This window comes from Falco punctatus, assembly GCF_963210335.1.
Source record: "Falco punctatus genome assembly, chromosome: 8".
NCBI lineage: Eukaryota > Metazoa > Chordata > Aves > Falconiformes > Falconidae > Falco > Falco punctatus.
In genome coordinates, this window is record NC_137588.1 from 32,807,235 (window position 1) to 32,832,233 (window position 24,999).

Sequence of the window (24,999 nt, forward strand, 5' to 3'; positions counted from 1 at the left end):
AAACAGTGGCTGCCATTTCTGGCTGTGCACAGCCTCACGTGTTTTGTGTATGCTCGGCTTCATTTTCTCAAGGAAATATCAGCATAAGTACATCTAGAGGATGCAGAGAAATGTCTGTGTGTGGATCCAGACCACCCTGAAGTGTCAACTTGATCTGATTTAAGCTGTCCAGCTCTCTCAAGTCAGCCCTAGGCAGGTACAATTGCATCTTAAGGAAGAAAGCATTAAGAACAGGAAGTAAGGATTTTGAAGTAAGGTTGCAGGACCTCTAAGAGGACTGGCACCTCAATTCAGCCCAAGTTCCACTTCTTGCATCCTGTCCTTCATCTTTGAACGCTACCAAATAATAAACATAACATGACTGTACTAGAGGCACACAACAAAACAATCTTTGAACTAATGCGGAAAGTATTTCTGCTAAATATTTAATAGTTGTCCCCAACAACTATTAAAGGGGAAGAATTAAATTAATGAATTCAATTTGATTTCATTTGCATAAAAACAGTAGGGGAGTGGGTTCTTCTGATTGCCTCCAAAGATAAGGATAGCACAAGCAACAGAAGTATCTGCATCTCTACTTTGCTACCTGCCTTTGTCCAAGAAGAGAGGAGATACCAGCAGCTAGTGGTTGGTATCTCAGCTGAGGATGTTGAACAGTGGTCCTTGTTCCTTTCTGTAGGCAGATCATACAAACCATTTCTCAAAAGCTGCCCAGGCTTGATTTCAGGGCAGGTGAGCTTTTTCTGATACCCTCTAGATGGAGGCATTCATCAACAAGGGATTAACCGAACAGGTTAGTTCCTCTGTCCATATAGATTACGCTCTGAAGTTATTATTTTGTTCTCCAGCTTTATTCAGTCTTCATGTTGTGCTGACAACACTGTAACACGGACATTCCTTAGCACCTCATACACATCTAGGAAATAAACTGATCTGGATAATGACTCACCATTCCTTCCAGCAAATCCTCGATCAAACCCACTGTAGTTGATTGTGCTCAGTGAGGATGCAGCTGTCCCATGAAATAGCAACTTCTCATTATCTTCATTGTTGTTCTTTGTGCAGAGAGATATTTTTTTTATTTGGTATGTCTGCCAGAGGAAGGGATTTTGTATTCTTTCAATCTGCAAAGTTACAAAACAGAGCTACATTTACACTGGTAGGGACCACATTTATCATGGCAGGAAAGCATTAAAACCAAACCAAACTGAAAGAATGATGGTAATTTTCACTATACCCTGTTAGTGTGTGGGTTGGGTTGGGGAACTGAATATGTGAGCCTCCTGAAAAATCAGAAACCAAGGTAGTTTACAAGAGGTTTTCAAGCTTGGGATTTTTTTGGCATACATTTGTCTTGCCTAGTATACACCAGGTACACAGGCAATCACAATAGCTATGCATTATCATTTTTAGGAATAGTCTGTTGTACCACTGTTAGAGGCAAAGAGGTAAGACGCTTTCTGTACATCCTAATCATTTTTACTGGTGATTTTCCCACTAAAGAGTGAGAAACATTACTGCAATGTAATGTAGCAGTAGCATTACGTTGAATTTAAGTTTCTCTTCTAGAGCTCAGCTTGGAAGTCAAAATTACTTCCTTTACTGTGTAGCTTAGCAACCCATAAGAAACTCCTATATAAAAATAAATTGGTGAGAGGATAGATGTTGCTAGCTCCCCTATGCCAACAATGTGAATATAGCTCGGGGGGAAACAGTGTGTCTGCATCAAAGTATCATCTTAAAGGCATTGGTGTAGCAGCTTTCCATTTTCAATGGAAAAGACTTCATGTCATTACCTGATTTTTTCTATTGTACACTAATATTTTTTTCTATTTGTGTCTGACCATGCTGATTGAATCTCATGATGGAAGATTTTTAAAACACTTATTCTTAATTTCATTGTATTTTCTCCTATTTATGGCTCCTTCTGATTCTAAATAATTCTGTCTTCTCCCTTGCAATTAAAACTGTGCACTGTGTTGTAGACTTTTCAGTAAACAAGAGCACTAGATCACAAATCTTGACACTTTGGTCAAAACCAACAGTCTAGCCTGAAAGGCTCTGGGACTGACAAGGAAGAAGTAATAAAATAGTAAAGAGCTTTATGACCAGTCTGCAAGGACTTTGCATTTTCCTTTGTATGTTGAATGCATCTGCTCTTGCTTCCATTGCAATAAAGAATTCCCTAATTGGAAATAACATATTAACTAGCGAGTACCACATTAGCTGAACACAGTCAGCCTGAAGACTGATGGTCACTGGTTTTGCATTATTAGAAGGCAGAAATGGCAGGGCAACTCCTAAGAAATCTGATTTGATTTATATCCACTCTGTACAGTGCTGGGGAGACTAAGATATGAAAGGTGTATTGCGCTGCAGACACCTTACAAATATTTAGAAAGTATATTAATGTTCTCAGCCCAAGAATTCGCTTCCCCTCTGCACCGCCCCCAGGATTTCACCTTCTCTATGACAAAGCTGGGACAGGTTTTCTTAAATTTGTCCTGAACTTTCAGATATTCCTGATGTGATGGACTGAGATTCACCAGTTTGACCCGTTCCCTTTGCATGTCTTCCCAGTGCGCAGGGAGCTCTATTGACTGCTTATCTGCAAAACAAAGATTGCATTATTATCACAGATATCTGGCTCTGGTTTGTAGGCATGTCTTACAAACCAACTGCATATAGAAGGCTGAGAGGACAGTACCTTATGCAATACTTTATTCTAAGAATACTCTCTCTCTCCCCCCAATACATCACTGCCTCTGTAATGCACTGTTAAGACTTTACATCTTCTTTAATTATCCCCATAACAATATCTAATGAAAACAAGTTTGAAAACCACAGAAGAATTTTATGCAGTCTTCATACACCTCTTCCTTTGTCAGACTTAAGCATGAAATCTATGCTCACTAGTCACACATGTATGGAGAATACTTGTATATGAAACAGACGTTCTGATTTCAGTCATACCTACCACTAATTATGAAACTAGAACTGCTGGCTATGGCATGCCTGTGGGAGGAGGGGGGGAAGGAGAAGAAAAAAAAAGCTATGGAATAGCTTACTTCTTTGGAATCCCTGAGTTTGCATTTATCAGAATTATCATTCAATAACCACTAGTAAAGGTTTTTTTAATTAACAAAGCTGTAATTTACCTTCATTCTTTGGCACACGTTGTATGTTTATAGTTTTTCCTTGCTCATCTGTAGCCTTTAGAGTATTCAGATCCACCTTGTAGTTCCTCTTGTTAATTTTGACAGTAAGATGTCGTTTTTTAGCTATTTTGGCATCCTCCAGCTGCATATTTGTCAGTTTATCAAAAGCAACAAAGCTGTCAGAGCTTCCTGAATACCTCCATTCTACCAGGTTACAAACAAGTTCTGCCTTGGATCGTTCTTCTTCAGTATCCTTAATTTTTTGGATCATTTTTTGAACTTCCACAAAAACAAAACAGACATCCCTGCTAATACCAGAAATTTTGATGCGGGGTGGGGAAAGTTTATTTTCAAGCTGAATGGTAACATGCTTTCTTCTCTGGAGATCTGCCAAAGTGGCAATTTGCTTCTCATCCAAATTTTCGATTAGCTCATCTGAAATAGTGTTTTCTAACTGTTCCTTTAAAATTAAATTCTTTATCCAGGACTCAGTTGCATCCACATTTTTTTGGCTTTCTCCACAAATCTGAAATGTGGCTACATCAACTTTCTTCTCCAAAACTACAGGCTTTTTCTTCTCAGTGAGTTGGGTTTTGCCCCTAAAAAATGCTGTGAAGAAATATATGTTAATGATTAGCCTTTTTATTTAAGATCTTTAATTTTATGTGCCCACACACATGGAAAATCCACCTACTTACATTTAAACAGAGACATCCATGAATCTGTTGTGCATGAACCTGAATCTTCTCTTTTCTTCATGCTTTTGTAAAAGTCTCCAAGCATATTTGTCTGGAAGATTACGATTTTAATCTTTTTCAAATGCCGTACTGATCTTTTGCTTGCAAATTCCACTATAGCATCCAACATGTCATCAGCTACCTTTGCTGGACTCTGTCCTGCTTGACCTAGACAAAAATAAAAAGATCAGTGAACAGTACTTAAATCAAGGCAGCATCCAGAAAACAGAGACCACATCCCCAGTCCATACACGCTGGTGCCCCCCTCTCCTCCCCCGTGATGCTTTCTAGCCAAAGCCCCAGGCTTAACCTCAGCTTTATACCTAAGCTCGTGAGCTTCAGGAACTGACACCCTACGCAGACCCAGGAAGCCCTTCTGAGATTCACCCCCCGTTTACACTGAGGGCTTAACAAGCACTTCAGCCATAGCATCCCTCCCGATATTTTCAAACCCACACATCACTAACTCTATCTCCATCTTTAAACTGGGTACCAAGGTAAAACCAAACCTAAATCAGCAGAGGATTTTGGCACAAGCCTGCAGTGTATTTCAACACAGTGTCCTGGTTTTGGCTGGGATAGTTTTCTTCACAGTATCTAGTACAGTGCAGTGTTTTGGATTTAGTACGAAAATAATGTTGATAACACACTGATGTTTTAGCTGGGGTAAGCACTACTTAGCAACAAGCCAAAGACTTTTCAGCTTCCCATGCTTTGCCAGCAAGGAGGTGCACAAGAAGCCGGAAGGGAGCAGAGCCAGGACAGGTGACCCAAACTAGCCAGAGGGATATTCCATACCACAGAACATCATGCCCAGTATGTACACTGGGGGGAACTGGCCAGGGGCTGCTGGTCACTGCTCGGGGACTGGCTGGGCATTGGTCAGCAGGTGGTGAGAACTGTATTGTGCATCACCTGTTTTTCTTGCATTTTATTTCTCTCTCTCCTTTTTTATCTCCCTTTTCTTTACAATTATTATTGTAATTTTTTACTTAATTTCGATTATTAAACTGTCCTTATCTCAGCCCATGGGTTTTACCATTTTCTGATTCTCCTCCCCATCCAAGTGGGGTGGGGGATGGAGTGAATGAGCAGCTGCGTGGTACTTAGTTGCCAGCTGGGGTTAAACCACGACAAACAGGAACACCAAACTCAATCAAAACAACTGCTGTTGTTCCCCTACAACAAGCCTGAAGGGCAACCTAAAGCTTATCCTGAAACGCTGATGGGACTCCTGCCAGTTTCAGCTATGACATCCCTTGGACAGCCATCGTGACACCAGCACGCAGATGTTGGCTGTCCAGGTGACCTGACGTAACTATCACTGTAGTGTCCAAACACTGACCTGGCACGCTGAGCAAGGACCAGCTCACAATTTCTTTTTCCAGTCAAGGGGATCCTTGGTTTGATGAAGATACCATGCTTGCTTCAAGCCCCACTCCCCAAGCTAACCAGAAGTTTAAGCCAAATAAGCAAGCTAGCCTGTCTCAAGCCCTTTGCTGGAGCAGACAGGCTGAAACAAGACCTAAATACAGTGTAAACTGCAGGTATTTGGTACCCAGCCCACAATTTCTGTAGTCAGCCAGGCAAGGTTTTGGTCTCGGGACAACTCCATCTTTCTTTGCCTACAAACCCCAACCCCAGATCTTCTGCATGGTGAAAATCCCAAAGCAAAGTCTATGGGAAGTTTTAAGAAAGGTGCAGGGTGGCCAGCTGAGATACACAGTCTGTTTTGGGGCAGAATGTCTTTTATGGAGCAGTAGTTTTTCTTTAGGTGTTCATGCTTGATCAATATTGACTGTAATATTTATACTTCAAAAAAACAGCATTTTTGAAGTGGGCAAGTGGTGTTTGAACTGACTAAAATGAACTTTCACAAATCACAGTTTACAGGGTTTCTTGTACAAGCCTAGTGTTATCCATATCAAAGTTATTAACTCAGTCCCAGTTTCTGAACTATCCCCCATCACAGCCCTCTTCACCTTCCCAAGGAAATCCAAACCTGTTCCAATTGCTGGGAAGGCGACAGATTTGTACATCCTTAGCTCACACTCGTTAAGCACTTTGGAGACCTGACTCTTCACGTTGTTATTGTGAATCAAGTGGATGATTTTACTGCACAACAGATTCCCACCTTGTGTAGTAATAAAGCCATTTTGAGACTGACCAGCTGGAAGAGAGAAGATGGAGACATAACATTTTCAAAGCAGCTATCTCTTCAAATAAGACAGCTGGTTGTATTGATGCTAGAAAAGAAGTGGAAAAAGTGGAAAGAAATCCACCATGAGCTATATTATCCTGGTTTTAGTTGATTCTGGTTCTCTCTGTAAATATTCTGATTGTAGAATTTCTTTGAGAGAGTAATTCAAGTAATGGTGTGTTTTCTGATTTCCCTGAGATCTCTGCTACAAAGTAGTTTCCTAGTAAGTACAACTTAAAAACTTACATTGAATTTAAAACACAGTTCACTTCTATTTACAAGCATGCCAGCAGAATGTGCACAATTCATTTATATGAGAAATCCTTTCTTATGCCACTTACTCCTTGAAAGCTCGAACTCTTATTCTGCAGAAGAGCTGAATGGTTAAAATAATAGCATTAAGATAATAACCAACCAGTTTAAGAACTGTGGTATGGAAACTTTAAAGAGACATTCGTGTTTTTCAGAGCACTCGTGTTTGATTACAAACACCTTAAAATGGAGTCATGTTGTGAGGATGAATAGACTGATGAGCAAAGAGTTACATACCACTTCACTGGTCATAAAGGTAACAATTGATAGTAAGATGCTCTGTTAGATGCACTCAGATCAGGCTGATAAATGGGGAGAGCCTGCAGAGCCAAAGGCTGGGAAGAATATCCAAGAAACTCCATGCTGAAAGTTAACTTGTAGACTCAGAGCAGGAACATTTTGTTTATGCAAGCAGGACGTGTTCCCTTCGGTGCTCATAGAGGCCAACGACAGTGAGTTGGTGTTTTACTGCTCTACTGGTCTGGCAGAATGCAGACTACAAAAGAACTCATGATCAAGGTGATAAGCAGAGTTACATTATTCCAATAAAAAATAATTACGTATTTGTGAATATAAGCCCAGATTTGCTATTAGCTTTTAAAAGCCAGTTCTGCGTGCACTTACACCAAAAGACGGTCTTCCACCACTTTGTACAGTTTCAAAACTCAGCTCTCCTGTAGCTGACAATAGATGAGCTTAAAAATTATGCTCAGGTCTATGGGACTGTTTCTGTTCTTACATCAGGAACATGCTTGAGTAATTTCAGGGATAAAGAACTTAAATTACAATAAATTCCCAGCACTTATTAGCATCATAAAACTGTATCCATCTTCTGTTCAGTTATGAAAATAAAAATTCTTGAAGTAGGTGTCAAACAACAACAGGACTTTTCAAAATTCCCAAGAAAGCAAGCTGTTTTTTCAGATAAAATATATATTATACCATCAGAGAAGAGAATCTTAAAACAACTTTTTCAGATAAAATATCTATTATACCATCAGAATAGAGAATCGTAAAACAACTTTTAAGTTTTCAGAGAGAAAAAAAAAAGAAACACAATAGTACACTTTAACATACCATATTTAGCACATTCTCCTTCTACCTGGGACCCAGCAGCATCCATAATTGCTTTGAAGACCCCTTAAATTAGAAAAGAAAAGCATTCACATTCATTAAGTCAACTTAGCTATTTCTCCTCAAACTCTACCCAGCTTCTGTACTCTACAAATACTTTAAATTCTCATATGGCAAGATCCCACAAAGTGCAAAACCTTGCCAGTTCCCCTAAGTACCCACCATGACAGACTGCATTGGGTACAGAGAGAACACTGCCTTCGTTATGATTAGAAATCATTAAGAAAAACTCCTATTTTATCATTTCACCAGCCAGTAGTATGGCCCTCACCAAACTCTCCAGTTGCTTTGAATTATATCATTTGGTGTCTTTCATGTTTGCAGTTCACAACGTCACCAAAGAATCCTCTGCTTCTTACGGGTCAATTTACTTAACCAGGGCTTTGGCTTACAGTGAAACATACCAGGACAAGAGCAATTTTTCAGAATTGTATTTGACTTAAAAATTCCCCTTTGTTTAAGCATTTCTTTTTTAAAACAAGAAAAATCTGGTCAGATGCCTTCTGTTTGAGTAGTTTGGAAACTAAATGGGATATTCAGGACACATAAAAACCTGTTTAAGATCTGCTTCTTGACTCTTTCATCTGAAAAATACTTCATGAAAGTTTTATGTATGGACAGTTCTTTCCCTTTCACCTTTCTAAAAATTAGCCTAAATTTATCACTAAAGAACTACATATTCAATACAATACCTGATGTGGCATTAAATGTTGGATTGGATATATTTACAATAACCTCTGTATCCTCCTTGGTAATATCTCCACTAATTACTTGGAGCGTAATGGAACCAATCTGCATTTCATGAACTCCCAATCCTTCAGTTGAAACAGGCCTAATGAAACCTGCAAGGGAAAGCAAGATACCTTAAAACACCACTTCTTTACTTCAGGGTATTACTGTCTTCCAATGATGGCAGCTTCAAAATATCCTTTCAAGGAATATGCTCTACATCAGTTCGATGGACCTGGAGCGTTTCTGCCTTTCTCTACCTTCCATTTCTGAAAGCAGGAAGGCATAGTGTTCTTCCTGTTTAAGTACTATGAAAGTGAAACCATTTCTATTCCTGTAAATTCACACAATATAAATTCAGAAAGGACTCTTGGGGTTATCTGTTCTGACCAGCTCTGTAACAGTTTCCTGAATTAACTCTTACAAGAAACGGAGTATCCTATCCAGGTTAAGCATCGCCAGTAACGGAGATCCCACCACAACACTTTTGTAAGTTATTTCATCTTTACCCTCACTTCCTTACTTCTAGTCTAAACTTATCTAATTCATATTCTATCTGCACACTTTTAACTTCATTTTACTGACACTCACAGCAACTGAGAAGAAAGTGCTATATATTTTTATGAATAAGGCTCTGCTGTTGATGCAGTTCACATATGTTTTTGCTATTGTGTCACAAAACTGTCAATTAATAAATGGAAAGGAAATTACCCATTCTGTATAACCATACAGGAGAGTAAAAGTACAGAAATACATGTTATTTATGGCTTGTCTGGCAAAGTGATACAAAGTTCTTTTACCCCTTGAGTAGGACAAACTAATGGTTCTCCTACTAGGATACCCTCCTCTTCCATGTGGTAAGAGTGGCCTCACCAAGAGATGAGCATGCCCTCAACAAAAGAGACTCCTCTAAGATTTTTACAAATGGAGTTTAAGAATGCCAGTCCATTGGGAGGAAAAAGAATGTTCTGTGTCTTGATAACACTGCATCTGTTTCCTGCTGGGTATAAAACCATTTTACAGTATTTACATTCTCCTCAGTGTCCCACCTCCTGCCCCTACCCAACTTACTTGACCGTGGTGCTGCAGCACTGCAACCTCCAGCTATCCTATGTTCTAGTTCAATGGTAAAAGCCTAAGAAGAGAAAAAAGGTATCATAGATAGTATTTCAGAGTTTATATACTGAATATTTCTGTAATTAGCTCAGCTACATATCTGACACATTTTACAGTCATGTTCAGGTATCATTAATAACAGTGGAAGACTTAGTGTGGAGAGTGTGATAATAAATACTGTCTTTGCATTTCCAGAACTCCTCTGTCAGAAGATGTGTGAGCACCTACAGGTGTTACACAGTGCCAGCAGCGAGGCCAATTTTGTCTACAGCTTGTGCTTGCTGAGAGTTTGTATTTCAGAGATGCTGAGTGAGACACTGGAGAGACATCCCACTGTCACCAGCCCACAGCAGTAAGAAAGTGCTCCCTTAAGCAATATAACTACAATGTATTGCTAAGGCATAACTAGAACAGTATGTAACATCCAGGGCTTTGTCCTAAGAAGAACTACCTGAACGTTATCCGTATCTCTTGGATGCAAGAGAAAATGAACTTCCTGAAGAGTCTTCCGAGCATGACTACTACTGAACTTGAATACCACATCAAACATTAATTTAGAAACAACAGTTTTAGGAAATCCAAATCCTCCAGTTCCAATAGCTGGGAAAGTGATCGATTTCAGTCCAAGTTCTTCAGTTTTCTTCAAGCAGGAATTGATTATACATTCTAGGGTCTGTAAAACACAGCAAAGATCCTTTTTTTAAAAAAAAAGAAAGGATAAGGCATCATTTATTATTAGTTTTGGAGAGACTACACTGGTACAAGAAAAAGTTCTCAGTGCATCAAGGCATCATTAAGGTCACTCCAACAGAAGTAAATGCAGTCAAGTCATCTAAACTATTTTAAATCCTGAAACTTCAGGATAAGATCCCAAATAAATCTGTGTTCAAAATATATTTTTTTAAAAAAATAATTAAAATGTACCTTCAGGGCCTGTCCTTTTCCTGCATCCCACAGGGGAACTATGGCATGAAGCACCAACCTGCAGTCCAGAGCACATCCACTGGTGCAGATCACGCTCCCTTGACCAGTAACCTGTATTTGTTTTGCTTTGTCAAACTCTGCTTGGAGTGCTGATCCAGCCTTTTGCAACATAGCTTTGCAAAGAGGCCCCACACCAAACTTCAGATCTGTGCCGACGCTGTTGACAATAACGTCTGTCTGGAACAAATTGAAATGAAAATATCTGTAGCCAGACTTCAAGTAAAAATATGAATAGAGACTAATAGCACTACCAAAGCAACACACAGCACGAGAAACAAGATGCCAATGGAGAAATAACCTGGTTTCCAGCACACTTTCTGCATGCTGAATACTCCTGAGCTTGTAGGAAACCTACAATTGGCAGCACCAGACCCACTTAAGTACCAAGACCACAGGTATCTGCGTGTAAGCAGGTCATCCATCCACCCAGGCAGAGCTGTCAAGCCCGTGGTGGAAATAAGGCTGTGACTCACCTCACCCTGAGCAGACACCAATGTCTGGGCAGGTGAAATAAACTCAGCCTCTGCAGCCTGCCTTATCCCCGCTCCCCAGACCCTGCCCTTCCTACATCTCCTTGTAAAGAACTGCTGCAGCATTGCTCCTTCTTCTCTAGCATCACCACAGGGCGCAAAATGTATGTACTGTAGAAGGTACACGTAATGTAGGAAGTTTAATGTGTCTTTCCTCCTTTTCACTGAAGTGGGATTGTCTATGCCTTATCAGAAAAGCAGCACCTCATGCACCAAAATGAGATGAAAGGAGGTGGTTGTGCTCTCATGAAGTAAAACAGCCAAAGCCCTGAAGTCTTTTCTTTGTTCCACTGGAGACGTTTTAATTACAAAGTTTTTTAAATGTGGCTCATATTGAGGGGTTTTTTACATCTAGTATTGCTCTTTTATTGGAACAGGCTTTTACAGGCATCAAAATGACAACAGAAGCTAATAATATTGAAACAACATGACAAAGTATAAAAATCAGGTGCTGGTTATCAAGATGCACTTTGCATCACTGAAAAGAAGAAAAAACCCATAAGGGAAAGAAGCTACGTCAGAGGTGTAAATTGAGCCATGATGGTCTAGGTAAGTTAAACTCTGTTAGCAAAAAGAATGAAAAAAGAAGACAGGGAAAAAAGTAAGTAAAATCAGGTCTAGACTTTGAGCATGTACCCTTCTATGGGGTCACTTTTCTAGAGCCCAGTAACTTCTTCACAGACTGTGTCTTTAACCCATCCAAAGGAACTTAAAAAAAAAAAAAGCTACATCCTCCTGTTAGCATGACTCACAGCACATGACACACATGACAGCCCAGACAGGTGCCGATTTCCTGTAATATCCAACTTAGCTACATATTACATAGTTACTTCTAGAAAGTATTTTAATATTTCTCCTTTAGGGACAAAGCAAACTTTTTAACACAAAGACCTACCATGGCTTCCTGAATGCTTTTCTGCTCTACTCGGATGCAAAGTCCTTCTTTTGTTGTAACCATCTGCAGATCACCTCTATCCACCTGCAGATCCTCTTTTCTCTCCTCCTTCTGGCTTTCTCTAAGCTCACCGGTTTCCAAGTGCTGCGTCAGCAGTATCGGGGAGGTTGATTCAGCTGAAAACACTTTTTTTACTGTCTCACTCAGAACCCTAACTGTTTCTTCCACACCATCCACAAGATGAACCTCCTTCAAGCTGCTGTCCCCCATGGATTCTTCCAAGGCCTCCTTGATGGAGGATACAATCGAATACGTACACAGTTCACGTGGGAAGCCAAAAATCCCTCCACTTATAGCAGGGAGAGCTATGGAGCGATGATTGTATGTTTCAGCTAGTTGCAGACTTTTCTTCACTGTCTTTCTTAACAAGAACACGCACTTCTCTGCTTCATCCTTCCTCCACCTGGGACCAACAGCATGAATGATGTTCTTGCAGGGGAGTTTCCCAGGGCCCGTGATAACCGCACACCCAGGCTGCAAACTCCCGTTCTTCTTCACCAGCTCGTCACACTCCTGTTGCAGTTCTGGACCAGCCGCTTTTAACAGTGCCGCAGCAAGGCCACCGATGTGTTTTAAGTCCTCATTAGATGCATTTACCACAACATCAACAGGATAAGTGCACAAGTCAGCTTTATAAACAGCTATTACAATTCCACCTGGCAGCACTTTCTTGTAGTAGAGCTTTCTTTTCTCTTTATAAGCAACTTTTTCACCTTTCTGTTGTTGTTGTTGTCGTTCTTCTAGCCTAATCAAACAGCCAAATCTCTGCTTTGCTTCAAAAACATAGGACTCTTTCCTCTCAGTGAAGAACTCTCTGGCTCCTGGTTTATCAATTGGCACAATTTTTGAGTAAAGGGCTGAGAGAATTGCTTCAAACATGGTGACTGCTTTTGGCACTTCTGCTCTTGGTCCGCTCAGGGAAATACATGGTGTCTTGGTGTCAAAACATACTGTCACACCCTTCTTCCTCAATTCAAGACAAACACTGGATTTTTCCTTTTCTACAAACTCCACTAGTACCACCAACTTAGCCGGGATTACTTTTTCCACGTGTGTGTTTCTATCTATAAAATCATTAAGTTCCTGATAAAATTCTGTTACGGCATTAGAAAAGCCAGCAATAATCACTATATTTTTGGTTTCAACAGATTCATCAATGACTACAGTTACCTGGGAAGAATTGTACTTCTTATGCAAGGAGGCAAGACAACTCCTCCACTGCTCCGTTTTAATGACCTTACCATCCTCCACACTGATGCACTTAGAACATAAGGCTGTCTTTATTTGCTTTTCTGCTTCTGAAAGATCTTTGGAAGTATCTCCAAACAGCAACACAGTATCATCCTCAAGTTCATAAAAACTATTAATTTTTTCCCTAGTGAATAACGTCTCTGACATTGTTTTATTATCTACATGCTGTAGATAGCAGAAAACATGGGGATCAATGTTAACTATGGTACATGGCATATTCAATACATTTTCAAGTAAGTCAGCTTTGATTTTATATACTTCCGCAGGTAACCCACACAACTGAACAGTTTTTTTTGTGTCATCATAAAAGATCTTTAAGCATGGATATTCCCTGTGAATATTCTCTTCTAGCCCAGCACTGCACAGAACAGCATACTTCCCTGGGATCACCGACACAGAAATTTCTATGCTTTGTTTTTCCCTTTCACTTTGCTTCATGGCTTTTTCCATGCATTCCCTCACTTCTCTCTCTGCACTGTCCACGGCTGCTCTGTTGCCTGCAATCACCACCATCTCCTCAGAAATATCAGTTATGATCAAAGCAACATCTTTCACCAATCTGTTTTTCAGGTCTTCCCAATCCACCGAATTGACGTTACATTTTATAGCTACATAGTGTGCCATGATACGTGAGAACTCAGCAGAAGCATCTTGCTTCCATGTCTTGATCAGCTTCATCATTGGCCTTTTCTGCGTGGAAAGAGACGACGACGGGCACAACATAATTTCTGGGTGCGCACAGTCTGCTTGGGGCCATTTTAGCTCACAATGGCAAAGTGCCATTTCCTGGTTTATGTCTTGGATCAGTTGAGCCTGCCTTTCTAGAAACTGCCATACATATGGATCTACTGGCACCCCAATGGGGTCTGGCATCTTGATCGTTGGTCTTTCTTTTCCATAGAGCGCTGTTCCCAGGGAGTGATAATATGGATGCACAGAAATCGGTGTCTCTTGCAGTAAATGCTGCTTTTCCAAGACTCTGTTTAGATCTAAAATTAGCACACATACATACAAACACATAGACATCATTAACTTCAAATCAAGCAAATGACTCTGTTCTTATAACTATTACATTGAATACGATAATAATATTTTTTTTCATTTGAAAGAGTTATTTTAGTGTCTTTCTGATTTCCAAACCACTCTGCAGGGGACAAGGCAAGAGGCGTGGCTCCAACTAGTTCAGTAAATATGCTTGTGCCTGTATTTACCTGTACAGCTACACCTTGCTCTCATTTCCGAAGGAAACTCCACCACAGAGCAGGGCCATATCAATGTATTAATATGAAATGCTCCTTACTCTCAAATTAAAATAAAATTCTTTGTGCCAGTGCTTTTTACTACCTTTTTTTTTTTTCCATTTCAGTGGGAATAGACAAAGGAAAGGAATTATGATGTTGGCAGGGTCTTAAAACCACATTACAATGATCCAATTTACATATTAAATCAATATAAAAAATATTCTTAAGTAAATTCTGAGAGTCAAAAGAAAACCAATCATCTGACAGATACCTTTAATTAAAAGTAAAAGAATTTACTAAGCCAAAAGCCTCCTAACACAGAGATATTTACCAGAGGTTGCACTGGCACAAAAACGGGACAGTGATTCAACACAAGGAACAGTAACAAGATTGTTATTTAGCTCTATTCTTACCTAATAATGAAGATATTTGACCTTAATCAGTTTCTGAAAGCTAACTGTGAAAGCTGAAGTCACTGATAGATCCTACTTCCTATACCTGTAAGTACAATTAATGTTGTACTGCAGCTAAGAAGCTCTGTAAATGGGGAAAAAACATCACTGGAAACAACTGATGCACAAAGCTGGTATTAAAATGAACCTTCAGTAACATAAAAACCCAGAGAGCTTCTGAAACCCCAGACACACAGCAGTATGTCTAAATCCAGAGCACCTCCCAGGGATGGGACAGCGTACACTGGCTTTCGTGACAACAAGCCAGGCTTCTCCCAATGCCCAATTCTGCGGCAATTTTCTTTCAGGTCCTCCACTTGGGAGCACTTTGGTCAGGTGAAGGACAGCGTTACCTTTGCGATCACAGAAAGTAATGATGGCCAAGTTCTCCTCAGGGAAGAGCTGGATGTCTGACACGGGCCCCCCTCCGTTCCGCACACTCTCAAAGTAAATGGTGAGGTAGTCTGTGGAAACGCTGGCCGGTATGTTTTCAGCCTTGATGCTCTGGGTCAATTCAAGAAGCCTGGCAGTGATTTTGAATTCTTTAACTCTCTTGTTTTGTGAACATTTTATGACAAATTCTTCAGTATCTGTAAACAGAAGAGCAGTATAAGCTTACTGTGTTTTCCTGGGTCATTATCAGCCTTGGCTATCACTTCTGGCAGAGAAAAAAGCTGAGTCTACCTCTCCCTGCATTTGAAGCAAAACTGTCTTTGGTTCCAAATAACTCCATTGTAATAAAATGAGGGAAAATGCACACAGCCGTGTTACTCTGCTATTCACTATCACAATGTCTGTGTTCCCTTTCCATCCACCTCTTGTATAACAAAACTAAGCACTTCTCACTGTTTCGCTGTCTTCCCAAATGGAGACTTCATACACTTCAATAATTCACAGAATTCATCTCCACACTCAGTGCACTTCTAATTAATCATTCCAACCCAAAATAAGATAAAGACAATGAAACATTCTCATCCAATTTCAATTAATGAAGATGCCACAATTTTCTTTTTTTCAGTGCAATATTTAGATCACAGGCATTTTCACAGAGCTGTATATATCTATAGGACTTAGATTTTTCTTGAGAGACTACAGCCCAGGCACTTCTTTAAAACTGTCTGAATCTCTAATGGGAGAGGAATCAAGCTCCGAAAGCTGTTACCCATACACATACACATACATGGAAATAAACGATTATGTTCCTCCTGTCTTACCAATACTTTTTATAAAGGTAACTACAGCAACATTTATTTCAGGTATCACTTCCACAGTGAAGTCATCATCTACTGCCAGGCCGCTGATGTTCTCCAACAGCATACATAAGCATTTTGGACTGCATCTTTCGATGTTTTCAAGCACCACCGAAGGTGAGGTCTCCATAGACTTTTCTGTGATGTTCTCTGCAGAGCCAGCTTCCTCCTGGAGTTCACTGTTTTGAACAAAACTCTCTGCTTTCTGCAAGACTTCTGCATCATCTTCAACAAAAAGAGAAATAAAACCATATGACACACTGGTACACACTTCCTGGAATAAACAGATTTTTCTTACCCTTTCTCTCATTTCCTTTCCCAAGAAAAGAGATCACCTAACCAATCAAAGGTTACCTGCAGGGTACCCTGGGACATAGGGTGATCCAAAACAGCCCAAATGCAATATTCTGCGGGGCTGCAGGCAGCTTCTTTGGTGCACAAAACCAGCCATGAGTAAACAAGTACAAGATCTCTGGTGTAAGTCTGGGTCAGAGACATAAATAAAACAAAATAAAATCCATTGAGATAATTGGCCATGGCTGCTCAGGTGTTGGTAAGGGTTGTGAGAGACCCTGCAGCCTCTGCATCTGTTTCTTAACATGGGTGCAGGCATACCAAGCCTGAACACAGCTTGGGACATCCACAGGCACCATAAACCACCAGTAGCTCTGCACAACTTGATGCAAAGCCTCCCAATGACCACCATGCCCCACCATCAGTGCAGCATGACAGCACTGAAGGACCCATGTCCATAAAAGTCTGGCAGGGATGCAACAAAATTTTGCAGATAGAAGGTATAACAGGGGTGCCCACCGAGTACTCCAGAAGTCTGGCAGCTGCCAGTGGAAGGCATGTCCCCAGTTTTGCAGGCAGATGAGGGTGGAGGCAGGAGAGAACCTCTGAACGGGAATGATGTGCTCCTCTGCGTGCCAGAGTAAACTAAAAGTGTCACCCAGGTATGTGGTAACACAACTGTCCAACAAGTTACAGAGCACTGCAGGATGGCGGGGGACCAGCACAGGCTGAAGGGCACCCCAGGGTGCTCAAGATGGCCATACTCACAAACAAAGGCAGCTCTCCACTCCTTGCCCCCACAAACACAAGCAGGAGCAGGAGTCCATCTCCACTTGGTAAACCAGCACATCCCTGCACCATGGTGGGGAAACGAGCATCGAATTAAACCCTGGTGCTCACTGCCTTCAGTGCAAACCTCCAAGGCTACCACCTCTGGCTGTGGCACAGGACACATGCGACTGAGGGGAGAGGAGCTCTGTGGAGCCGCTGTACACCTGACTGGGGATGGGGGTAGCAGGGGCAAGGTCTCTGCTTGATTTTGCTCAAGAACACCCAAAAATCCCTAAATCCCAGGGTAGTGCCCAACCCGCCAGCTCTGGGGCGCAGCCCCAAGGACAGAGACACGCGGTGGGAAGGCTTGAGCGGGTGGCAGCACAAACAGGCTGCCTCTGCCCACTCGCCAGGTTTACAAGCTCTCCCAAGGTACCATAACCAATACCAAAGCCATAACATTTACAGAAGATAGCTGCCTTCGAAGGCCTACCAGCATCGTCCCAAGAGGAAAATAATAATAATAATCACAGAAGCAATAGCTCTACAGATGCTAGTTATTAATTTCTAGATTGCCAACAGAAATCATCTGCTCCACTATGTCCAATGAAGAAAGTATAAAAAAAAAACCAAAACCAAAAGCTAGGCTGACCCAACAAACCAATTACAAGCAGCATCTGGAGATTTTCAGGGTCCTCTCTAGTATAACTAAGAAAACAGCAGATGACAACTTTAAGTACCTGATTTGAAAGGAGGAAACCCATCCAAAATGGCTTCAAACAAGGCTTCATACAGAAAAGTAAAATTAGGGGGGTAATTACTGAAGGACCTCCTGATTAACTGGTCTGTCTTGGGGCTGAGTATTTACTCTTCCCAGATGCAGGTATATTTGGGTGTGCAGTTTTTGTCGAGATTGCTTTCTGAATCATAAAGCTTAGATTCTCTTTCAGCAATATTCTGCCAACCGAAGTCACTGAGGTACCGGGGAGATGTACCACTTGCCTTTACAGTCTCTCCTAACTGTAGGGAGCACAAAGACGCCAGGCCTGGGCTTCAGACCTTCAATCTAGGTGTTTCTATGCAGATTTCAGAGCAGTTATGCAGGATAAGGGAACTAAATCCCTCTCTGGAGATGATTCTCTGATTAAAAAGGCTATTTTAGAAGCTAAATCCAGGTGCATGGTCTAAGTCTGGCAAGGTGAACTCCACCCTTGGTGACCAAACCAAATCAGGCTGCCAAACTCAGAAGCTTTCCACGCAACTCCCCACAGACCTGGAGTTATTGTGTGGAGAAAAGCACTAACATTTTTGGTTTATGAATAATCAGCACTGAGAGTGATGGGTAACATTTTACCTTTTGTTTGAGAGCTGCTCGTAGCATTCAGAGCCTAAAACAAAATGAAAGCAAAATATCAGTGACTGGTTTGACACTCTCACTGCTACTTCAAAGCTCTGGTTAGGATTACAATTTCTATTCACCTTTGTGGGAACTACATTGTCTTCTACTGCCTCCCCTTCAGGAGCTAGTGCCGTTTCAGGCTCCGTGACAATCAACTTCAATTTCCTTTTTTCTCCCACACACAGCTCATGAGACTGTCTTTCAAGAACTCTTTGCTTCACTACATAAAATAATTTAAAAAAACCAACAGTGAGAGTCTGAACAGAAATACAACTTTAAATTATGTAGCACTTCTCCACCATTACATTAGGACGCATATTCTGTCCCACAAAATGAAAGAGTTTTAAACTCATAATGCTGACACAGCGCACACAAGACTTTCTTCCTGCAAAGAAAAGGAAGGACAGCAGAGGATATTATTTCTGCAAAAAAACAGCAGAGATGTGACGTGAAGCTCTACCACACGTTTCCTGGCTGGTGCCCGACAGGGGCTGCAGCACAAGGGTCCCAGTACCAGCCCCACACCCTGCACACCGTCTTCCAGCCTGTGTCAAAACAGCTTGGGGCCGTATGCCCCGAACTCGCCAGCTGGGAGAGTCAGCAACCGGGAAGCATGAAGGCAGGAAAAAAAAAAAAAAAGGTGTATACATGTGTGTGTTAATGCACATATGCGTACAAGCATGTATATGTACACATTTAACAGAGCTGCAACAAAATGCTTTCCACCTTGCTGCAAGTTTATTTAAATACATGCATATCACATATCATATTCTCAATATGCATCTGTAGTCACGATATATATTAAGTCATATTAACGTAAGCTTCATTATTGCAAGTGTAGAGACTACTACTGTGCATCGAAACTAATATATGATACCTGGCAGGACAGACTTATTAACTTATAGCCTAGAGTTATTCAAAATGCAACCTACAGGTTAGCACTAAGCACCGAATTTAAGCATATATAGCTAAGCAAATAAATGTTATTCACTGTATACTGCACATTACGTATATGACGTGTTATATACTACGGATTTGTGTATTACACCCTAGCCAGTACACACTACATCCTAGGCAATAATTAAGTCAGTATACATTTTTTACTTGCGGAAAGTTAGGAGGTGCGAGTTACAGTCCCCCAGACGCCCCCCTCGGCGGGGAGCCCAGCCGCGAACCGGCGCCGGCCCCGCCGCCCGGGGCAGCCCCCCGCCCCCCTCACCGCGCCCCGGCCGCTCACCCTCGGGGTGGGCGAAGCAGACGAGGAGGTGCCCGGGGCCGGGCCCGGGGCCGGCCCGCAGCTCGCACTCGCCGCCGCCCGAGCGCTTCTGGCTCTGGAAGTAGCAGAGCAGCTTCTTCCTCAGGGCGGGCGGCGGCCCGGCGGCGCCCCAGTCGCCGCGCACCAGCAGCGGGAAGGCGCCCGGCCGCTGCCCCGCCATGGCCGCCCGGCTCCTGTCCCCGCCGCCTTTCGCTTTCGTTTCCCGGCGCGGCGCGGCGGGGCGGGACGGGACGGGACGGGACGGCCCTTCCTGGCAAGCAGCGGAGCATAGCTAGGGGCGGGCGCTGCGCCGGGATCGGGCCCCTGCCCCGGGGCGGCTCCCCGGGCCCGCCCGGCCCCCGCCCTCCCGCCAGCGTCTCCTCAGGCGCCCGGCGCTGCCCCGGCGCCCCCGTCACGTTACAAAACGCCCCCTGCCCCCGGGAGCGCGGCCGCTCGGGCGCTTCCTCCTGCCCCAGCACCTTTCGGTCGCCACAAGCTGGTCTGGAGCGGCAGCGCCCTTTGCTCCTCGCCTGCCCGGGGCCCGGCGCTGCGGGTTCCCGCTCGCCGCTTGACGCCCCAGGCGCCTGTCACGCCAGCGCCGGTGAAGAAGAAACACCTCGGTGCCCGCCTCCCTGCCGGCCAGGCTGAGCCCCGCGGCGGCGCCGTGCGAGGGGCAGGGGGCACCGGCCCGTACGGGCGGACACAGGCGCTATGGACGGGTACAGGCAGCCTGGGCACGTACAGGCAGGTACAGGCAGCCTGGGCAGGTGCAGGCGGGCACAGGCAGCCTGGGCAGGTACAGGCGGGTACAGGCAGGTACAGGCAGCCTGGGCAGGTGCAGGCGGGTACAGGCAGCCTGGGCAGGTGCAGGCAGGTACAGGCAGCCTCGGCACGTACAGGTAGGCACGGGCAGCCTGGGCAGGTACAGGTGGCTCGGGCAGGTACAAGTGGGTACAGGCAGCCTGGGCAGGTGCAGGTGGGCAAAGGCAGCCTGGGCAGGTGCAGGCGGGCACAGGCAGGCACAGGCAGCCTGGGCAGGTGCAGGCGGGCACAGGCAGCCTGGCCAGGTACAGGTAGGCACAGGCAGCCTGGGCAGGTACAGGTGGCTCGGGCAGCCTGGGCAGGTACAGGTGGGCACAGGCAGCCTGGCCAGGCACAGGCAGCCTGGCCAGGTGCAGGTGGGCACAGGCAGCCCGGCCAGGTACAGGTGGGCACAGGCAGCCCGGCCAGGTACAGGTGGGCACAGGCAGCCCGGCCAGGTACAGGTGGCTTGGGCAGGTACAAGTGGGTACAGGCAGCCTGGGCAGGTGCAGGTGGCTCGGGCAGGTACAAGTGGGTCCAGGCAGGCACAGGCAGCCTGGGCGGGTACAGGTGTCTCAGGCAGGTACAAGCAGCCCAGGCAGGTACAGGCAGCCTGGGCAGGTACAAGCAGCCCAGGCAGCTACAGGCAGCCAGGGCAGGTACAGGCAGCCTGCCTGCTGCAGTGCAGCACCCCACGCCTCCCACCACACTGATGGGCTGCTCACCATGCACATTTGGTATGGGGATTATGTTTATTCATTTCAAAAGGAAAACAACACTTCAGGCTCCCACGCCTGTATCTTGAGCTCAGGCACTAGAAACTCAACAGTCAGCACTTTGCAGCAGTTAGAAAACTGACGTAATCGAAAGCAGCAATGCCCAAAGTGAGCATTCCAGGGCTATGGCAGCGGGAGCCATGGGATGGGGTGTGCACATTCGCTTTGTTTCACACCACATTTCCTAGAAAACACGCCCCTCAGCAATGTTTGCCCTGCGATGATTACTGATAACATGGACACATCAACTCATGGTGAAACATTAAAGTAAAAGCAACCTAACAAAGTAAAGCAAATACTGGATACTTTTCTCTTAATCATCCAACCAGGCCAGTCAAAGCCGTTGCATTCAGAGGAGCCAAGGGTTTTTAGAATTTAGAGGTGCTGCATGACTGCTTTTTCACTGGAAGATCTTAGAGTATCTAAGGCTGAGAGGGGTGGTTTGGTTTTTTTTTTTAATTCTGTCAACACAGATGATGTTGCTTTGCTTCCCCACTCCCACCTGGGAACTCTGAACTTCAGCTTGTTAATGATCACCCCTTTGAGATAACCTATTCATGTAAGCTGTAACAACCACTCTGCGCTTTTCTTTGCTCTGTTCATTTCCCCTTCAGATCACAGGAAGGTTGCTGGAGCTGGCGTATGACAACAGAAACACCTTCCCAAAATTTACTTTCCTGTCTGAGGCTATAGATAAGGCAACTTCTATAACCTTCTGTAGAACCTTTGATTAACCTCCTAGGGAGGATTACCGTAATTAAACCCAAGCAAATCCATATTTGAGATGTCAAGTTCATTGAAGTTCACCGGTTGAAAACCAATGCTAAATGTTTGGAGAGGTTTAGACAACACAAACCATTAACTATGATCGCTTCATTTATTGAAAACCACTGTATTGTAATTCACGATGCAGACTGTCATTTACAGCGTGTAAGAAACCATCAGAAATGCAACATCGAGCGATCAGTGGCTGAAAGAAGATCCCTTTCAATCACCCACCAGCACTCCCTACTGTCTCCCACAACAAGGATGGCCGTAAGGCTGCACAGAAAGGCTGACGCAGTATAAAGGCTTGATATACTTAATGTAAGAGCAGTTTTCAGTACAATATTGAGCTCAAGTGTTAAAAATGCTCAGCTACTCTGAGTGTAAACAAGCAGCCTATTTCAGTGCTATCAAAATTTGCCAGAAGTTGCTTAAATGTAAACAAGCTCCAAGAAATATTACAACTATTTGTTGTTTACACTGTGCATTTTGTTTTAAGTTTTTCTGTCCCACACAAAGATTGAAAGACATATCAATCTTGGCTGCAATCAAAATGTTTATCTAGTGAAAGTGATAAGGTATTCTGGGTAAGCTTGAATGTCATTAAATATGATAAACATGGAGGGATGCTTCATATTATCAGTTGAACTATCAAACAGATCTATAGAGCTACTACTGTTTTTTGCTGCTGGAGTAATTGATCCTTTTGTCCCCTGAGAATATTCTCCAACAAGGACTCGAGCTAAGTACATGTACTTCTTCCCATTCGCATCTGGTTTAGAATAGGTGTCGCTGGCAGAATAGTTGGCGTTAACAGCAAAGTATGTTCCATTCCCAAAGTTTGCAGCTGTAATCAGAAAACCAAACATTTGTGAGCATTACATTAGCAGCAATCACTTATCTGCCACCTTCAGAGCCTGTAAATCTCTTGACAATTTAGCTTTTTATTTGCAACAGGGAGATACAGCCAAATAATTCTGCATACAAGGCAGGACTATATAGATGACATGGCTAGTCATTCAAATTGTTTTGAAATTCACATTACCGTGCATTCCAGCATAGCTCCGGTTAAATCCATAGTTGTTAATTAAGGTCAATGACTCCTTACTTGTCCCATGAAATAGAAGCCTCTCATTATTTTTGTTGCCATTTTTGTTATCCATTTCACGCTTCTTTATTTGGTAGGTCTTCCAAAAAAATGGATTCTGCACCCTTTCAATCTGCCAAGTTTGAAAATAAGACAGAAAGGCAAATATTTTTCATGACAGCAGCCTACTTTCTATCAACAATTCAATCTGCTTCCGAGATTCTCCTCCTAGCTCCAATACATGTATACTAGATTATGAAATGTTAGCCAAATCACTCCAGACTCTGGCATAACAGACCAACAGAAGAACCTGCCTGACAGAAACACTCCGTAAGAAACAATATAGGAGAATTTTACAGGTTGCTGGGGCATAGATGACACACCTACCTGCAAGCATGCGGCTTAAGTGACCAAATGCTGTGCTCTACTATAGCAAAAAGATTTAAGAAAGAACACTCTCCCTTGGTGCTGAAGAAGCGGACGCTTAAGAGTTGTTCCAAATACCTTAACTTCAACATTACACTGATGCCGATTCAAGTTAGTGACAGCAACAGACTTGTCCGGGTTCAGAAATCCCAGTGGAATTTATTTTTCCATTGTTACTGGTACTCTTCACTCACTTGCGGTCAAATAATTTATGCTTAGAAGTGATGATATCCTTTTACCTTTTCAATTTTTAATGACTGACAGGTGCTCAGAAACTTTTCCTGCACATCTCTGTATTCTCTTGTCTCTGGTTTTAATTCCACTATTTTGAGTCGCTGGTTTTGCATATCATCCCACGTTGCAGGGAGCACTGTTGACTCTTGATCTGCACAAGAAACAATCGTATTTACCCAAATCCTCTGCTTAAAATGAAAGCATGCCCTGCTACAAACCCTTCCAAAAGCACATACATCCAGCTTATCACTAGTGCCTACTGGTTTTTGTGTGTTCCACAGGTCTTTTACTAGAGGATTAGGGCATTGCAGTTTCTCGTTTGCCTCTGCACTGGCTATTGGTGTGCCTGAGTTGGTAGATCCTAGACAAATCTGCTCTTCACAGCTGAACAGGGATCCTTTGCAACATCTTTTACCAGTAGCCTCCCCTGCAAATCAAGTTTTCAAGGACAAGGAGCAAATGCACATTTACTGAGTAGTTAATTCTCATCATCTAGGAGACTAGGAGCAAAGCATCTGAACAAGGAAGGTTTTAAATAAAAAAGTTCAGGAATATACTATCTATCTGAAAAGCAGGAGTCTTCCCTTTCTTCCTTTCTCTCTTTTCACGTGAGCCCTAGTATCTAGCTGTATTGTTGAATAGTAACACTGGCTGATGTGTATGCTATAGACATCCAGCACTACAGCCTCCCTCCATTAGAAGTGACATTTTCTGGTAAAAGAACAAAAAATAAAAACCTAAAAATATGTGCAGGAGTCATTACTGAGGCACTGGTAGCTGCACAGTTACTTAAACCCACCCTCTTTCAAGCATTAAGTGGACAAAAAAGTTGTTCCCATTAAGATATGAAATGTGGCCCTGTAAAACTGAGTCATAGCAGAACAAATTAAAATAATACACTGGGAAAAGTCCTGTACAGATGAGTAAGAAAAAAGCAGCTACTCACGTTGCAAAGGGCCAGAAGTAATTGGAAGAGGGTACATCTCAAGAACAGAAATGAGCTGAGATCTAGAACAACAACTGCTACTAACATCTAATTGTTGCTGGTAAGCCTGTTAAGAACCTCAGAATGCATTACCTACATCTCAAAAATATTTGAACAACTGCAGGATTCTTTTATTTTCATTTCCCAATTCAGTTCC

At 43.0% G+C, this 24,999-nt stretch overlaps 1 protein-coding gene across 1 annotated transcript in view; it reads right to left on the reverse strand.

Moving 5' to 3' along the window:
* Nucleotides 1-24,999, reverse strand: part of PARP14 (poly(ADP-ribose) polymerase family member 14) — a 43,913-nt gene that overhangs the window by 1,854 nt on the left and 17,060 nt on the right. Inside the window, exons 17-36 of the mRNA XM_080399221.1 lie at nt 23,863-24,008; nt 23,156-23,330; nt 22,680-22,957; nt 19,751-20,060; nt 18,594-18,733; nt 18,469-18,502; nt 16,404-16,532; nt 16,014-16,274; nt 15,153-15,389; nt 11,796-14,095; nt 10,311-10,547; nt 9,838-10,059; nt 9,342-9,405; nt 8,234-8,383; nt 7,485-7,547; nt 5,898-6,065; nt 3,857-4,063; nt 3,159-3,767; nt 2,463-2,608; nt 950-1,124 (exon numbers count right to left, since the gene is read on the reverse strand). Coding sequence (XP_080255347.1) covers nt 950-1,124; nt 2,463-2,608; nt 3,159-3,767; nt 3,857-4,063; nt 5,898-6,065; nt 7,485-7,547; nt 8,234-8,383; nt 9,342-9,405; nt 9,838-10,059; nt 10,311-10,547; nt 11,796-14,095; nt 15,153-15,389; nt 16,014-16,274; nt 16,404-16,532; nt 18,469-18,502; nt 18,594-18,733; nt 19,751-20,060; nt 22,680-22,957; nt 23,156-23,330; nt 23,863-24,008 — 6,051 coding nt within the window. The remainder of the gene's footprint in view (nt 1-949; nt 1,125-2,462; nt 2,609-3,158; nt 3,768-3,856; nt 4,064-5,897; nt 6,066-7,484; nt 7,548-8,233; nt 8,384-9,341; nt 9,406-9,837; nt 10,060-10,310; nt 10,548-11,795; nt 14,096-15,152; nt 15,390-16,013; nt 16,275-16,403; nt 16,533-18,468; nt 18,503-18,593; nt 18,734-19,750; nt 20,061-22,679; nt 22,958-23,155; nt 23,331-23,862; nt 24,009-24,999) is intronic.